The sequence below is a fragment of the Equus przewalskii genome, chromosome 13, assembly GCF_037783145.1.
Source record: "Equus przewalskii isolate Varuska chromosome 13, EquPr2, whole genome shotgun sequence".
Classification (NCBI taxonomy): Eukaryota; Metazoa; Chordata; class Mammalia; order Perissodactyla; family Equidae; genus Equus; species Equus przewalskii.
The window spans coordinates 60,715,518-60,734,142 of record NC_091843.1 but is presented as its reverse complement, the minus strand read 5'-3'; the positions used below and the strand labels follow the sequence as shown (position 1 = coordinate 60,734,142).

The 18,625-nt window shown below is 38.7% G+C and overlaps 1 protein-coding gene across 2 annotated transcripts in view; it reads left to right on the top strand.

The window, feature by feature from the left end:
* MAN2A1 (mannosidase alpha class 2A member 1) overlaps positions 1 to 18,625 on the top strand; it is a 170,313-nt gene that overhangs the window by 17,254 nt on the left and 134,434 nt on the right. For both annotated transcript variants that reach the window (XR_011525210.1, XM_008521233.2), the window contains exons 2-3: positions 11,170 to 11,424; positions 13,727 to 13,871. Coding sequence is in view for 1 of the 2 variants with exons in the window: in XM_008521233.2 (XP_008519455.2) it covers positions 11,170 to 11,424; positions 13,727 to 13,871 (400 nt within the window). In the remaining variant the exon portion in view is untranslated. The remainder of the gene's footprint in view (positions 1 to 11,169; positions 11,425 to 13,726; positions 13,872 to 18,625) is intronic.

The following is an 18,625-nucleotide window of genomic DNA, read 5'->3' as shown; positions in this document are numbered from 1 at the left end:
TTGAAAGTGGGATACTGAAGTCCCCTACTATTATTGTATTGTCTAATTCTCCCTTCAGTTTTGTTAATATTTGCTTAATATATTTAGGTGCTCCAATGTTGGGCACATATATATTTATGATTGTTACATCTTATTGATGAATTGACCCCTTTATCAGTATATAACGGCTTCTATATCTTTTTACCTTTTTTGGCTTAAAGTTTATTTTGTGTGATATAAATATTTTTACCCCGATTCTGTTCTGATTTCCATTTGCATGGAATATCTTTTTCCATCCCTTCACTTTGAGTCTATATCCTTAAAGCGAAGTGAGTCTCTTGTAGGCAGCATATAATTAGGTCTAGCACTCTGTGTTGTTTGATTGGAGAATTTAGTCCATTTACATTTAGCATAATTATTGATAGATAAGGAGTTACTAATGCCATCTAATTAATTGTTGTCTAGCAATTTTACAATTCCTTTGTTCCTTCCTTCCTCTCTTGCTGCTTTCCTTTGTGACTTGATGGCTTTTTGTAGTGATATGCTGTGAATCTCTTCTCTTTATGTTTTGTGAATATTCTGTAGCTTTTTGCTTTGCAGTTACCATGAGACTTACATAAAACATTTTATAGATATAACAGTCTATTTTATAATGTTAACAACTTAACTTTGATTGCATATGAAAATTTTACTCTTTTACTCCTCCTCTCTTTTATGTTTTTGATGTCACAATTTACCTCTTTTTATGTTATATATCCATTAACAAATTATTATAGCAGTAGTTATTTTTAATACTCTTGTCCTTTAACCTTTTTACTAGAGTTGGGTGGTAACACCATATCATGGTATTAGAGTATTCTGAATTTGACTATATACTTACCTTTATGAATGTTTTGTATATTTTCATGTTTCTAATTAGCATGTTTTCATTTCAGCTTGAAGAACTTCTGTCAGCATTTCTTGTAAGACAGGTCTTGTAATGACTTCCCTTAGTTTTTGTTTGTCTGGGACAGTTTTTCTCTCTCCTTTGTTTTTGAAGGACAGCTTTGCCAGGTAAAGTATTCTTGGTTGGCAGTTTTATTCTATCAGTGCTTTGAATATGTCACCCCATTCTTTCCTGCCCTATGAGGTTTCTGCTGAGAAATCTGCCATAGCGTAATGAGATTCCCTTGTATGTTACAAGCTTTTTTTTCTTTTACAGCTTTTAAGATTCTTTTTTTGTCTTTGATTTTTGACATTTTTATTATAAAGTGTCTTGGAGAGGATCTCTGTAAGTTGATTTGGTTTGGTGATCTGTGGGCTTCATAAACTTGCATATCCAAATCTCTCCTCAGATTGGAGAAGTTCTCAGCCATTATTTCCAGGGTATGTTTTTGGTGGGGGCAAGGGAAGATTCACTCTAAGCTAACTACCTCCTCCCGGCACCCCCAAAGCCCCAGTACATAGTTCTGTATAGGTGTAAGTTCTTCTTGTTCCTCTATGTGAGCCGCTGCCACAACAGGGCTACTGACAGATGAGTGGTGTAGTTCTGTGCCCGAGAACCGAACCCAGGCCACCGAAGCAGAGTGACTCAACTTTAACAGCTAGGCCATGAGGGCTGGCTCCAGCCATTATTTCTTTAAATAAACTTTCTGTCCCCTTCTCCTTCTCTTCTCCTTCTAGAACTCTAAAATTTGCAAATTGGCTCTCTTGTTGGTATCCCATAGATCATGTAGGCTTTCTTTACTCTTTTTCATTCCTTTTCTTTTTTCTCTTCTGGTTGGATTATTTCAATTGATCTGTCTTTGAGCTCACTTATTCATTCTTCTGCTTAGTCAAATCTTTCATTAAAGCTCTCTATTGACTGTTTCAGTTTTGTCATTTTATTCTTTGGTTCTAAGATTTCTATTTGGTTCTTATTTATGTTTCCATTTCTTTTTTGAACTTATCGTTTTGTTCTTCTGTTATTTTCCTGATATTGTTAAATTGTTTATCTATGTCCTCTTGTAACTCTCTGAGCATCTTTAGAACAATTATTTTCAAGAATTTGTCTGGAAATTCCTCTATCTCCATTTCTCTGAGGCCAGTTACTGGAGGTTTATTGTATTCCTGTGGTAGAGTCATGTTTTCCTGATTCGTTGTGATCCCTACAGCCTTGCATAGTGTTTGTGCATTTGAAGAAGCAGTCACTTCTTCCAGACTTTATGGACTGACTTTGGTAAGGGAAGCCTTTCACCTGTTGGTGGGGGCGTGCTGGAGCATGCTGTGACCCCAGGTCTAGTGGTGCAGGGCCCCAAGTGCAGGGGCATGTGACTGCATCAGGTCTGGGGGCAGTGTGATGTCTCTTCAGCTCAGGCTTCTGGGGTCCACAAGACAACTGTGTGCTTCTTTGTGAATGATGTAGGGTGTCTGCAGTGGTTGCAAGAACTATTTGAGTTCTCAGTGGTGCCTCTAGTTCCAGTGGACAGGGCAGACAGTGGTGGTGGCCAGAGCCTATGATGTGCCTACACTTGGCTGTGGGGGTCAGCTTCAGGTGCCTGTGTTGTGGCAGGAGCTGGTTGCCACATACATATAGTGGTGGGCGCTAAGGCAGGCAGCAAGGGCTGGGGCTAACTGCAGGTGCAATGATAGTTGCAGGGGCTCTGGTTGTTGATGTGTACTACCACGAGTGCTCAGTCTCACCGTAAGTACATAGTAGTGGAGGCTGGTGACTGTGATTGGGCTGGGGGATTGCAGGTGCAAAGCTGGAGGGTCTAGCTGCAGGTGCATGTGATGGTGCAAGCCAGTGACAGAGACTGGGCCTTCAGGCCCACAAGCAGCTGCAGGGGCCCTGGCTGTAGGTGTGCTCTCCCACGGCTACACAGTTTCTTCCTGGATGTGCATAGGCAGTGGAGGCTGGTGACAGGCGTCAGGTGGGCAGCATGCAAGTGCATAACTGGAGAGGCTAGCCCCATGGTAGTGGAAGTATAGGCTGGAGTCTTGCACTCCTGCATCCATAGAGGCCTGAACTGACTGCTAGTGTGATTTCTGGGCTCCAGAGGGGCTGGGGAGGGAGGGGGTTGGGAGAGACACAGGTGGCTGGCATCAGCGAATGTGAATATATGTAGGGTGAAAACTAAAGAAATCTGCAGGGGTCCTGTGGCAGCTGTGGTGGCCGTTGGTTCCTTCTGCAGTGGTAAAAGCTGCTGAGTTTATCTGTAGAGCAGGGCACTGTAAACCATGCTCACTTTCTCTGCATGACTGCTCTTGGTAGCCTCTGCTTTTCTTTCTTGTTCCAAGCTCTGTACATCTCTTTGTACAGTGCTCCAAAAGGCTAGGGAAGCGTTGCTTACCCCGCTCTTCTTTCTCAGAAAAGGAACTCTTTTCTAGCTGGGGAATTTCCTCTTGGCTTTGAGCAATTTCTGTTTAGGAGATGGGATGACACAGGCAAAATGAAGCTGTCTTCCTTCCTTTTTTGTGCAGTTACTCTGAGGTTTTTTGTTCCACTGTGTTGCTGAAAGTTTCATAAGCAGACTCCAGAACTCTCCTAGAGCTGTTTCGTTCATGGAAAGCTGTCTAATTGTTGATGTTTGTGGGAGGATGGAGGCTGGGGGTCTCCCATGCTGCCATTTTGCTTGATGTCACTCTCTTCTCTTGACTTTAGAGTCTGCTGTTAATCGTGATTATTGTACCCTTCAAAGTGGTTTTAGAAAGCCATACTTTTATTATAGCAGCAGCAGCAGCAGCAGCAGTACTGTCTTCTTGAGTGCTTACTTGGTGGCAGGTTCTGTGCTAAGTTCTTTTACAACCATTCTAAGCAATGGGTATTAGTACTGCATTTTGCCCAGAAGGAAACTGAAGCCCAGAGAAGTTGTTACTTCCTCAAGATCACAGTGCTAATAAGTGCCAGAGCAAGGTTTAGAACCCAAGTTGTTTGACCCAAAGCCCATGTGCTTAACCATTCAGCTAAATTGCCTTTACTTTTATCTGGTAAAGGGAATTGTTAAAAAAGAAAGGTAATCATTATTTGCTGTTATTAAAAATAAAAATGTAGTGAGGGGGCTGACCTGGTGGCGCAGCAGTTGGGTTCGCACATTCTGCTTCAGCAGCCCGGGGTTCTCCAGTTCAGATCCCGGGTGTGAACCTTTGTACCGCTTGTAAAGCCACACTGTGGCAGGCGTCCCACATATAAAGTAGAGGAAGATGGGCATGGATGTTAGCTCAGGGCCAGTCTTCCCCAGCAAAAAGAGGAGGATTGGCGGCAGATGTTAGCTCAGGGCTAATCTTCCTCAAAAAAATAAATAAAAATGTGGTGAGGTATAATATCCTAGAACAAGAGATGGAGAAATCTGGTACAAAGGTAATTAGGAGAATTATTATCTAGTTAAACAGATTTTCAAAGGGTACAGGTTTGTGAATTCATGTCACCCTATAGAAGAATACAGGTGTGATTGCCAAATGGCTTATTCTCAGCTGTTTCCTCTTAGATATTTCATTGGCTGCATGAAGTTAGAGACATAGATCCCAAACCTGGCTTATCACTGGAATCACCTGTGGAGCATAAACATTGCAGTTTCTGGGGCCCTTCCTGAGATTCCAGGATGGATCCCTAGGATTTGTAATTTTGAGCAGCCTTTTGGATAATTCTGATGGTCACCGTTAGAGCCTGTTCACCCAAGTGTACTTGGTATATGGTGGGCAGGTTCAATGACGGAATCCAAGTTCAGAAAAATCTTGATGTGATGCAGTTGGATCAAAAATATGGATGTGATGGATATGCTTAATTTAACAAAACTAGATTTGCAGAGTAGAAAAAAAGTATGTATGAAAGGTGGTGTAGATCTGGAGTTTCAGATACGTACATACACGCATTGGGGTGAAGTTTTGTTTCTCTTGAATGCTGCCATTGGTGGTTACATTACAAACATGTAATAGTATTTCCTGTACAATTCTCTTAACTGGAAATTTGATTTGGTTGACTAAAGATCTTATATCATGGCCATGATAGGAAGGAGTCTGGCATCGATTCAGGGTTCTTTTTCCAAACTCCCTCCATCCTCCACACCAGTTGAGAATCATAGCCCATTGAGCCATCGTTATTGATGGTAGTGAAAGTTGAAAACCTTTGATTGGACGGTACAGAATCCATAGTCTTTGCCCTAGAAAAGGAGCCACATGTTTTACTCTACTCATGAGGTCATTATTATCACCCTGTGGCCAAACATGGGTCAGTTTCTACATGATTTCCCAAACAATCCATGAAGATCACCTTTTATTTAGGACTTTCCTTCTCATTCTTTTCTTACCTACTTTTTGGGTTATAGTAAAGATATTTTCTGGATTTTCTTTCTTAAAAATTGTTTATTTTATTTTGGTGTAGATTTATGTGCCAAAAAAACATTTAATACTTCCTTGTTTTAGAAAAACTGTTACACACAGTTTTTGTTTATGTCCTTTCTTTCCCCCTGGTAAATATATGCAATCTTAATTGTGTGCCAGGCATTGTGCTAGGCATTGGGGTACAATGGTGAGTAAAACAGCTATAGTGCCTGTTCTCAGTTTAGAGATTCATTTATGATGAAGATGGGGAAGCAGTACATGAATAAAATAGATAAAAATGCTGTGGAAGAAACAAAAAATAGGTTGACATGGAGTATAGCATGAGGAGACCTATTTTTAGATAGGATAGCTGGGGAAAGCTATGCAGAGGGGACATTTGAGGTGAGAGTTGAAGCATTGTGTAAAGAGAGAACATCTACCAAGGTCTTGAGATGGGGTGGGGAGGAGCTGGCTTAGAACTGAGATAAGATCAGGGTGAACCTAAGTTGAGGAGAGAGAGAAAGGGGAGGGGAGATAGATATGCAGGTCCTTACTGATTGTAGTGTAAGGTGTTTTTATTTTAAGTGCAGTAAACCAGCACTGGATTGTAAGAAAGGTGCAGCATCTGAGTAGGGCATGGTTGAAAGATGTGGATATGGGAAGTCGGTTAAGAGGCTCCTGTACTAGCCTAGGAGAGGTTGTTGGTGGGTTGGACCAGTATGGTAGCAGTTGAAAGGGAGAGAGTACCTCCAAAATACTTAATCAGCGATACTTGTATTTTGGAGGTAGGATAAAAAGCGCTCAGACATAGGTTGGATGTGTAAGTAGAGTGAGGAAGGAGGAAGAATCAGTTATGCCACCAAGATTTTGAGAGTGACCAACTATCTGGAGACTAAAGCTACTTACTGAAGACCTAAAGACTTCAGAAGGCTTTTTTGGAAAGGTGTTTTTTGGACTTAAGTTTGAAACCCAAGTTGAAAAGTCAGGTAGTCATTTGGGTATATGGGTCTGTTTTTCAGAGAAGAGATTTCAGTTGGAGATATAAATATGGGAGATAACAGTACAAAAAATGGAACTTAAACCATAGAGTGGATGAGAGAATTTAAGACAGTATAGAGAAGGTAGAGGGCTTAGGAGCTAACCTTGAGGCCCTCCATCATTTAGATATTGGGGAGAGAAGGAAATTGATAAATAGTTGGCAGGTGGAAACCAAGAGTATATTGTGCTGGGAATGAATGAAGAAAATATTTCCGGGAGGAAGGAGTGGTCCTCTGTGCCAAATGCTCCTTGAGGTGATAAATTTAAGGATGAGGGTAGTGTTTGCCCATTGGGCTTGACAACATGGGAGCCTCTGGGGACTTTCCAAGGGCAGTTTTGGTGCAGTGTTGGGCAGAGGAGCAAAGGGGAATTTGTAAGGAAAGGGGATAATAAGTATAGACTGTTGATAATCCCTGTATGTCTGTGAGGGGGATGGGGCCCTGGAAGGCAACGTGGGGCTGAGGGAAGCACTGACGTTTGATTTATTTTTTTAGATAGGATATAATGTTAAGTTGAACCTAGCAAATTGGTGACATTTGACTATTTTTGACTTCCGAGAATGGCAGTTTCGTATAGTTTGACCTAATAGAACATGGTATGTTATACTATTGAGAATGAGTTACTTTTAGGAGAGTTTGATGAAGCAGTGTTGAGAGGGTTTAACCACAAGAGTACAGCCTTTGAGCAGTTGAGAGAGAATGGGATTGGAGCTCACCAGCAGAGTGTTTGCCTTTGAAGTGGGGAGAGGGAAGGCACACGTTTTTTCAATTGTAACAGGAAGGAAGAATAAGATGTGCAGTTTCAGCTATGCGTCAGTGATCATAGTGATACCAATCCCAGTGGCTAGTGTTTTACCTGGGCAAATAATTACATAGTAAGTTCTCACATTTATCTGTAGATGTACATTGATTGATTTTGTTCATAGGGCTGAGTGGTACTGATCCTATTTTGCCTTGTGGTAGGCTCTAAATTTTCTCTCTCAAAAGTCTTTGATATCAATGATTTTTTTTGCTCAATTTTTCTCTTTCATCAAAAGCAGAGTAAATCAAATATCATGACCTCCTTCCCCATTCAGCAGTGCAGTACCGTGGCCTCCCTATAGCACTGATTAGCAAATCAAAGAATAAAGTGGTTTTCTCACAAGTGATTTTCTTGCCCTACAGAAAATTGTCTTTTTCAATATTACCATCAGTATTCTTTGACTTGTCAGCATAATTGAAACATTATCTATGATTTCTGTTACTTTAATGCAGACCACGAGTACATCCTTTTAAGGTTATACCACTCTCCTCTGTCGTGTGTCTAGAATTTGCTTATGAGGTGTGTGTATTTCAAAAACTTCAGCTGTTTGGAGGGAGACTTTATTCCACTGCATAATATAGTTTAAAAAATGATTTTCATTAGACCATTATGCTGACGTATCTCTAGGCTGCAATTTTCTCCATGGACTTAATTCAGCACAGAATTCCAGGTACTGATCATTAATTGTATCTTTAAAGCTTCAATGAGATTGAAAGTCACTTTAGTGCCTGCAGGATCCTTTTTTATGAAACATCCATCTCTTGTAATGTTTACTTTGAATAATACTCTCATCCATGGGTTATGGAACCAGGGCCATAGTAAGAATATTCCCATAAGGAAGCCGCTTTCTCACTGTGTGTTTGTTGAGCTATAGGCAGCTTTGCTGTGTGCATGGCTTCAAAATTATCTTTTCCTGAAAGTATAGAGAGATCTGGAGAAATGCAGGTGCCCATGTAATTGATTTATACACTGTAAGTGTCCGATAAAACATGTGGCATCTTTAAAAGCTCTAGGATGGTGGTATTTTAGACTAAGCTAAGGTTTTCTTTTATGGAAGTGTGCAGCTTTACTACAGGCAAGATGAGTCAACATGTTCTAATTCTGCTTGAGATCCGAGGAACTTGATTTACTGTTACCTGCTGCAGTAGAAATTGCAAGCATCTCCGAAGTATACTTGTATCTTCAGTATTGAAAATGTTCAACAGAACTCATCAGAAGTGATTTCAAAGAGCTGCAGTCTGTGGTGTTGTGATAATGAGTGAAGAAAAGTTTTTCCCTTATTTCAGACAGCCTTTGATGGCATGTCTGTTTAGGAAAATAAATACAGGTTAGTCAGCTGTGCACCTGACTCTCAAATCGTTTTAGCTTCTTTGTGTGAACTTTGGGTTATGCCAGGGGATCCACTTTGGTCTTTCCACTGAGAACCACTCAGCCAACATCGATGTGAGCTCATCAAGAAGGATTTATAGTGTAATCCTGCTCCACAGCTTTGCTGACCTGGAATCTGCATGGTTCAACTAGCTTTTCTTTGAGCCCTGAACTAGTGTTGCACTGATCCATCAGTTTCCTTTGCTTTGCCATTTCTAGTTGTGAACAGATCCATGTTCTCTTTCTTGCTTTTCATTAGGGGAAATGGGGCTTGTCTTGCAGGATAAGTTCTGTGCTAAAACCTTGCACTTCCTGTTTCTGTATACATTGATAAACAGGCTTCAGAGTTCTGCCCTGTGGAGAACATACCTCATCATTCTAGAGGTGACAGTTGCCTTAAAGGACTATAGTTTTGACATGCAGGGGGCAATTTCTGTCACATGTGTCCAAGAAGAGAGGCCTGTGAGTGCATCTTTCAGGTCTGAGGAGCTACATGGCCGTCTTGTGCTCCTCTTCTCTCCAACAGGGCTTTGGGTATTCATCCTCAGTGTTGTCTCTCCCCAACACTTCCCAAGATAATTTGCTGCTGATTTGCTTCTAATTTTGGCTACTTTTTTTCTTATTCCAAAATATCTTCCCTAGTCCCTTCAGACTACTGTCAGTTTTCACACAGTTTGTTGAAATGGCCATCTCTTGGTAGATAGCAGTCTGTTGACTTCTCTCCCCTTGACCTGGCCAGTAGGAGTAGATTCCTTGTTTCTGTTGACCTCCCCATTACAAAACCAACAACTATTCATAACAAACTAAAGAGGAATATAAATACCCATAATCGGTCTTTACCATCTCAATTATGGCTTTCCATATGTATTTTTTCAAAAGGAGATCATGTCAAACATACTATTTTTTCTCATACATACTATTTTTGTACTGCTTTTTCTCCACTGTATTTCCTGAAAGTACTTTCTCATATATTTTTCTTTTCTCTTCTTCTTTTTTTTGGTGAGGAAGATTGGCCCTGAGCTAACATCTGTTGTCAGTCTTCCTCTTTTTGCTTGAGGAAGATTGGCCTTGAGCTAACATCTGTGCCAGTCTTCCTCTATTTTGTATGTGGGATGCTGCCACAGCATGACTTGATGAGTGATGTGCAGGTCTGTACCTGGTATCTGAACCCATGAACCCCAGGCCACCAAAGTGGAGCCTGGGAACTTAACCACTACACTGCTGGGCCGGCCCCCATATATCTCTATTTTTTAAAAATTTATAATTCTAAAATTTCAGTGACTGAAAACAATTCCATGGTATTAGATATACCATAGGACCAGTCCTTTACTTTTGGACATTTAGGTGTTTTCTCTTTTCCCTTTTGTGTTCCTATTATTTACTGGTGATAGAATTTTTGTTTCTGGTCGTTCAGAGTTATTTGTTCACTATGCATATAATTATTTTATATATTTTATATTTTAAGGTTTAATTATTAAACCTTAATGTGGACTTTTTGGGGCACGGGGGTAGGCTATTGCTAGTTACAATGTCACCTTGTGTGTTCAGACAGGAACTTATATCTTATGCGTATCTGCCTTCCCAGCATGTAGCATTATACCTAGCACAGTGGGTGTTGACTAGAGAATTATTGTTGAGTTCCAGAAATAAGAGGACCATTTGACAAATATATAAGTATTTACTGTGTATTTGGAACGCGGGGTATAGGAGTGAACAAGACAAAGATTGTTCTTGCTTTCATAAGCTGAGGTATTATTCTGTAAAACAAGGTTTATTTTAGAGAGACGGCAGGCCTCTTAATGTGAGGGTCAATTCAGAAACCTAAGTCACACAGTATAGTAGAAGCAGTCTAACTGACTTAACAGTGTGGTTACTTAGGAGATGTTCCACCAGTCTTTTTCATGCATATGGCTAATTAAGAGTTGATTAATTGATTTTTCTTTAGATGAGAGTTCTTATTTACGATTGTCCACTCGTACTACCAGTTAAGATGGAATGATCTTTTTAAGGTTCATACCTTTTTTTAATTTTTTAATTTTTAATTTTATTATTTTTTTGAGGAAGATTAGCCCTGAGCTAACATCTGCTGCCAATCCTCCTCTTTTTGCTGAGGAAGACTGGTCCTGAGCTAACATCTGTACCCATCTTTCTCTACTTTGTATGTGGGACGCCTGCCACATCATGGCTTGCCAAGTGGTGCCATGTCCACAACCGGGATCCGAACCAGTGAACCCTGGGCTGCCAAAGCGAAACATGCGAACTTAACTGCTGCGCCATGGGTCAGCTCCCAGGTTCATACCTTTTGACCCTTATGAGTAACTAGAATCAATTATACTTAAATTAAAATTTCAAACCTGGATATAATATGCTGTGTATTTAGTGATTTTGGAGACTCAAAGGACTTTTAGGGCTGGGTTTAGTGTAATAGGAAATATATCCCAAAATACAAATATTTTTGGTCTTTTTGTGGCGCATTCTAAAATATGATTAAACAAAGATTTCAGCCATGGAGAAGATTTTCTGCTGTAAATTGGTGTTTCAACCCTGCCAGCTATTCATGCTTTCTGTGATCCCACTTATAAAAGTGGAAAGTGAAGGGTGAGTGGCTGCCCTCTTGGGCAGGCACATAATTTAAAAAAAAATGTGTGTGCCTCAGCAGAGCTATATTAGAGTTTCATATGGCTGCCTTTTTCTTTTTTATTGTAGGGCCAACTCTCAATGTTGCAAGAAAAAATAGACCATTTGGAGCGTTTGCTAGCTGAGAATAATGAGATCATCTCAAATATTAGAGACTCGGTTATCAATTTGAGTGAGTCTGTGGAGGATGGTCCGAAAAGTTCACGAGGTGGTTTCGGCCAAGGTGCTGGCTCACCTCTTCTGCCATCAAAACTGTCACTTGAAGTCAACCCTGAAGATTGTCTGTTTGCTTCACAAAGTGGAAGTCAGAAATCAGATGTGCAGGTAATGTATACATTCGTTAATAATTACTGGGCTTTGTTGTTTTTGATCTGGTATCTGTTCTTAGTAAATCACTTAAACTCTCTGGATCCTAGTTTCTGTTTTGTAAAGTGATTTGATTAGTCACTTGATCATTAATGTTCTTTTCAGTGATAAAATTCCACAATTCTGTGTTTCTGCCATTTTTCTTGTTATTTCATACTTTATGAATATGGCCTTTTTTGTATGCTTCTTAGGTCTTATTTTCTATAGTAGGTGAAGACCTTTCCAGCTTTAAATTTGGCCAAAGAGATTTTCTTACCTTTCTTTGGAGATTACAAGAAAAGCCCTACTCTTATTGTATATTTGTAAAAATTATAGGTTTCACACAATGCAGAGTTTTATTCTTTTTTGCTGAATATCTCTTTGTGAGAGGGAGGGGAAATATTCTAGAGCTTTGCTGTCCATTATGGAAGCCACTGTCCACATGTCGCTCCTAAGCACTTGAAATGTGGCTGGTTTGAATTGAGATGTGCTCTAAGTATAATATACACACAGAGTGTTGAAAACTTAGTATCAAAAAACAGTGCGAAATATTCATTTTTATATTGATTACATCTTGAGATGGTAATATTTTGAATATATTGGGTTAAACAAAATATGTCATTAAAATTAATTTCAGCTATTTCATTTTACTAGAAAATTTAAGATTGTGTATTTGGCTTGCATTATGTTTCTCTCTGATAGCACTATCTTAGGGGGTTATGGAGTTGAAAACTAGGGCACAAAGGACTTCTGTGTTTCTTAAACTTGGGGTGTGTCACTCATATTTGCTCTGTTCTGCAAATTAGCAGAGAGCTGTGTTTAACCTTGTACTTGAGACGAGAAACTGGAACTTGGTGAGAGAACCCCAATGGGTGAATATTTTAAAGTAGAGTAAAATGAGTTGGCTCTGGCTTTGCTTCAGAGTAGAAGTTTTCACCGACTCCTAGGGACAGAGAACATGATATGATCTTGAAGCACGCCTCACAGGCCAAGTCGGAAGCTGGGGACAGTGGGGCTGGTCTGGCCTTGTGCCTGTGACCTCATCAGCTAGTGTGTGGCCAGGTTCACATAGGATCAGAATCCTGGGCTTTGAAGGGATAGCTGTTTCTGTGAGGCTTGGCTATGTTTAGGTTTTAATTAGGTATCTTTTAAAGGGGAACAACAGAATTTTTTTTTTGTCTGAATCTGGGCTGGATAGAGAGAAGCTGCCCAGCAGCCATGGAGGGCAGGTAGAGTGAGGCAGCAGGGCGCTGGGAGAGCTGCAGGGCCAAAGAAAGAATTGGAAGGAATAGCAGAAACTGCGAACACATCCTTCTGTCCAGCTGGTTCCCAAGGATTTGTTGACTCAGTATTTTATTTTATGTTTAAAGTCATAAATTCCTGAGTGAGAGATACATAAAGTTCTTTGGATTCACTTGTATATAATTTGCTTGATATCTTTAAAAAATTTGTTATAACCCATGTATACATTAGGATGTGATTTTTACATAATTTAAATTTTACTGAAGGGCAGTTGTGTTCTTTTTTATATTTAGTATTATAGAGAGTAAGAGGAATAAAATTGTTCTTTTTTTGGCAATATTTTTTCCTTTGTGTCCAAGTAAATTATTATCTAGAAGGAGTACTCCAATGGAAACTTAGAAAACATTTGAACACTTAAAAGCTAAATCTCAATTTAAACAAAATTCTTCCGTTTTTCATTGATTACGCCTAGTTGACCCTAGTGTAGTGTTATTCTTAAAATAAAAAAGATAAACGTAGCATATGCTGAATGAAAGAATAGCTATAGGTGCATTTCCATTCAGATACAGATTTTAAAATGTATGAGATTGATTATAAAATAAAGGCATCTCAGATAAAGTAAAAAATAATTTACAGTACTGTGTTTGAAAATACTGAAATATTTGGTCATAATCAAATTCTATCAGAAAGTTTTTTGTTTGCTGTACAGTTCCTACCAATTTCTATTACATTGTATTGGAAGTAAAGCAGGGGAAGAAGGAATTGAATGAGATTGTTTTTTATGAGAAGCAGATTGGGGAGGGGATTATCAGTATAGTTATATAACACAAGTAGCATTTTAAGCCTTTGGATGGTGATTAAATGATTTCTGCTTTAAACTCTTCAGTTAATGCCTACAAAAATAATTTTATCTTGTGAAATATATATGCAGAGTACAGCAATGAGTAGTTTTGAGCAAATATTTTCAAACATTAGTTTAAATTAATAATGGTTATACATAGTTAAACTTACTCTTTTTTTTTTTCTTTTATATTTTTAGATGTTGGATGTTTACAGTCTAATACCTTTTGACAATCCAGATGGTGGAGTTTGGAAGCAAGGATTTGACATTACCTATCAAAATAATGAATGGGATACCAAGCCTCTTCAGGTCTTTGTGGTGCCTCATTCCCATAATGACCCAGGTAAAGTTTGCATTTCAAAAAAACTAGACGTTACTAAGCCCCTGTATGCACAGAGTATTTTCATGAGAATGTGGTAGAGCCCACTTCTCAAATTTTTGAGACATTATTCTCTGACTTTTAACAATAACATATTCCTTTTATATGTCATTATATTTTGAGTTCTCATTTTATCAATTTATGTGCCATTCAAGAATAGTACTTGTGCAGTATGAAAGTAATAGACACGAGAAGGTCTTAGCTTTCGGGGACAAAAAGTTGTCTGCATTTAAGGTACTGACTGCATTTTAATTGCTTCTTGTAAAATATTGTATGGAAGAATTATTCTGTGTCCGTAAACTCTACATTTAAAAAGGCAGAGTGCTCATGGGAAAGTTTGAATCTTTAAAATGGAGAAGCAGTGTAAAGTGGTTAAGAGCCGTGGTGTCCGGCAGACAGGGGTGTGAGTCCCAACCCCAGCAGTGTTAGACAACTTTAGGCAAGTTACTTGATCCAAGACTAAGGCTTTTGCCTGGTGGCATCAGAATAATGTATCCACTTCATAGGGTGAAATGGAAAGGCATGGTGCATGGCCCGACAGTAACTGCTATCGTTATTGTTGTTGTTATTTCATATTATGACTTCTGTTATTTATTGGGGCCAGAGATCTTTCCCCCAAGGTAAGGGGAAATTGCTAAAATTATAATGGGAAATATGATTTCAATGTGTATACTTGTTAGTATATTGGGCACAGAGTAAATGCCCAATGAATTTGATTGCAGGATGTTTTTTGGAATGTTCTTCCAAATACTTCTTTTGAAGCACTTACTTACCCTTCTATTTGTTTTCTCAGATTCTCAATTTCATCATTTCTGTCAGAGGCACCACTACTCACCTAGTGCTTTGAAGGCTTTTTCTTTAGTCCCTACATTGCTATCTCCTACTTATATTCTTTCCCACTAGTTTATTGGCATGTATTCCTTTCTTTCTGTTTCTAAAGCAGCAGAACTTGTTACTTTGTCTGGACACCTGATTTGGTGAAGTTATGTGTATATGTGCTGCTTTTGGGTGTGAGAGGTATTTGGGGAGATAGCCTGCATGTTGAAATGTTTGAATTTCCAAAATACTTAAATATTTAGAATGCACAGAGGTATAAAATATATGAAATCAATATTGCTCTGGAAATTGGTGAACAGTTTCCACACATCAGCTTCTGACTTGGTTTCTCTCTCTTTAGTCTTAATGTGTTTATCTTTTCCTGCAAGTACTTATTTGTCTTATTAACTTTTCCTCTTAGATATTTTGCATCATCTTCCTTCTTAATCTTAGCCTGTCCCTTCAAACCCAGACTCGAGGATGGCTGGGCATTGTGGAAAGACTGCAGTGATTGGGAGCCAGGCTGAATGAGGCAGGTATCCTGGCTCTGCTGTGTGCTGCCCAGGGGTCCTTGGGCATGCTTATTTGTGTATCTGTAAAAGGGAGATCATAGAGGTGGAGTAGCATCTTAAGCAGGAGTTAGTTATAAAATAAGTACAAAAGGTGATGAAAATCACATCTAATCAAAATTGCTTTTGCTATTTATTCACTTGAGCACCAGATTAAATAGTACATTTGCATTTTGGGGAATTCATATGAAAAACACATATCTTGTTTATGTGTTGACTCACACTCAGTGAGGTGAGGTGCTCACACTTCACAGGTGGGATCTGAGTCTGCCTGTAGGACCGCAGCTATCTTTTTCTACAAATCTCATTCATTCTGAAATATTCCCTCACTGAGTGAAATAGTGGCAGGGCCACTTGCAGTATTTAAACTGTTCTCTCCTTCTCTTTTCTGTGCCAATCATGTGTAGTTTAATTCTGGTCACTTAATTGGGTGTGTGATGTGGTTCCATTTTATACTATTCCTTGTAGGTTTATAAATACACTTTGCAGTGTATTTTACAAGTCTTCCTCATGTGAACCCTTCTCTCCTCCCTTTTTGATTTTTTGAAGACCTTTATTATCCTTTCCCCTTTTCTGCCATCCTCAATTTCTACTAGTCTTGTTTCTTGTTATTCTGTAACACAGGCACTTAACTGTAATAATAACATTTGTGGTTTACCAGGCAGTGTGCCAAATGTTTTATAAACATCTAATGCTCACAATAACCCTTGAAGGTTAGTGCCGCTATTCATGATGAAGGTGTTACCAACTTGCCAAGGTTACACAGGTAGTAAGTGGCACCAGATCACTTCCCTGTTAGTTTACCTGGATCTCCCACCAGAGTAAATGCGAGTAGCAGAGAACATGTCTCTCCTGTTAAACTCAATCCTCATTGCCTAGCCCAACTCTTCGCATATAGTAATTGATAAATATATGTAAGGCCTTCTCTGACCTGTCATCATGCCCCTCTACAGCTTTCTCATACAGTACAAACACACCTCCATGCTTGCACATACGCACAGACGTAAATATTTACAACACTTTTGCTTGGTCTCCTCACTAGAATGTAAGCTCAGTGAAGGCTCAACTTTGTCTTATTAACCACCGGGTTGCTAATGCCTAGAACAGTACCCAGCACATAGTACAGACTCATTGTGGTTCAGTTAAATAAGTTAATGAAGGAATGAATCTAACTCTGCAGACTCAGATGAAATATTTGACCTTGGCCTACACTTCCTCCTTCCTGTTGTCTCCTTATTTCTAGTCCTTTAAAAAATATATTATTTAGAAATGCACTTTATCATTTTAAATACCAACAATAGCAGACATTAAGCTCTTCAAGGGCAGGAATTGCCTCTGCCTTTTAGATTTTGTTTGTTTGCCTTATGGTTCCTGCTGTGGTTAGTATGTTGTTTTGAGAGAAGACATCCCTGATAACTGTTCAGACCACAATAAATGAATCTGTCTGTTGGTATCCTAGCAACCACAGTAGAATCTTTTTGTCTTAGTAAAAGATGTTAATGACCCTTACCCTCAGGTCCTTCTCCACGTGAGGAAAAAATAATGGTCAGAAACAGACCTTTTAAAACTAAAGCGATTTTTGCTGTCAAGCAAAGTGCTAGAGAAAAGAACCCGCTGACTTTTAATAATTTTCACTGCTGCTTAACAAAAGTAGAATTTAGATAAACTAAATTATTCTGTGAAAAACTGAATCATTCAGATCATGAAAAACCACTCTTTCAAAGGAGGAAAAGAGATACGTATGTGCACATACATTGCAAGTCAAAATGTGACTCTGTAATGGGAAGTCTTTGTGTAAGACTCTTAAATGAATGCACAATTAGGCAATTTACTTTCTAAATGAGATTGATAAGAGATTTGTTTGCATTTTCTGCAGCACCAACTTAAGCTTTAGCTCAGTAGTTTGTTTCAGCAGTGGAATTTTGTCTGTTAGGGACAGAGATATTTGAAATAGATTTTTAAAAGATTCCTATATTTAAGTATTTAAATACTTAATTCCCATCTTCCTGTATTTAAGTCCCCTAACTTAAAGAATTATGTTGCTGTGTTTCTGTATAGGAGCTGTGTTTCCTTCTGGACCAAGTTGGTAATATCTCATAAGAAAGATAAATTTCAAATTATGTTTGTATTTTAATAAAATTCCTAATTATGTCTTCTTCCAGTCCCTAATGACATGTAACAATTGTCATACAATATTTTATATGGTTTTCATGAGTTAAAACAAAATTGGAAAGGAATTGTTAAGTAAATGCTGATAATTTTGTACTGTTATGCTTTTGAAAAGTTTTGAATCATAGACCATGAAATTAAATGTTAGTTGATTGATACATGTTCATGTTGTATTTAATAAGCTGATTAAAATACAATTACAGCACCTTTGTATCTACAATCTTAATTCTTTGCTTCCCGCTAGTTAACCTACTGAAATATTTAGTTAATTTTCCTTCAAAGAAATCACAGTGTGTACAGAGAAGATAAGGTATACTAAATGGAAAGTTGGACAGCATAGTGTTAGTTAAGCAATTTGTAAAATGAACATTAGAAAATAATCCCCATGTGGTATGACTCCAAAATAGAAGGAAGATCTAGGCCCAAGAGTCACACTGGAAAATAATTTTCTGTTGTGTATTTGCAATTCTTTTTAAGAATTTTTATTGACTCAAATGAGTGATTAAGATTTTTTTTTTGAAAATTAAAAGAACAGATTTATGCATTTAATGTTATATGATAATTTGAAATGAGTTTATGTATCCTTATTCTTAAAAAGTTTGTGAAAAGGAGCAAAAACTTGTGAGGAAATCACAGTGTTATGTTGTTTTTAAACTTTTCTGTTCAAATACTATTAAGCACAATCAGACGAGAACAGCTCTGGTCAGCCATACTTGGGGAATGCCCATGCAGGTGATGGGCGGTGGGGAATTAGAATGCTGGCTGCCAGAGGCACCTGCCAAGTGGGATGAGATGGTCAGGAGCGGGAGAGGTCTGTGTGTGGGCATAGTTTGGGGAGCACTTTGTTGTGTTTAGTTATTGTGGGTTAAAGTGAGTTCTTTTGTTTTGGCTACTCTGATGGGAAATTTGAGTTTCTGAAGCTGATAGTGTGAGGAAGAACAGAGAACTGGCGTTCGTTCCTGTCCTGCATCAGGGGAGTGTCAAGTATGGGTTACTTCATGTAATGCATTCTGCCAACCCTGAAAAGTGGTAAATTAAGCCCATTTACCAGGCGAGGTAGAGTAATTTGTTCAAGGTCAGTCAGTTATAAGTTGGCAGAGGATGATGAATTGAAGCTCAGATTGCCTGGTTCTAAGATCCATGTTCTTTCCATTTACCATATTG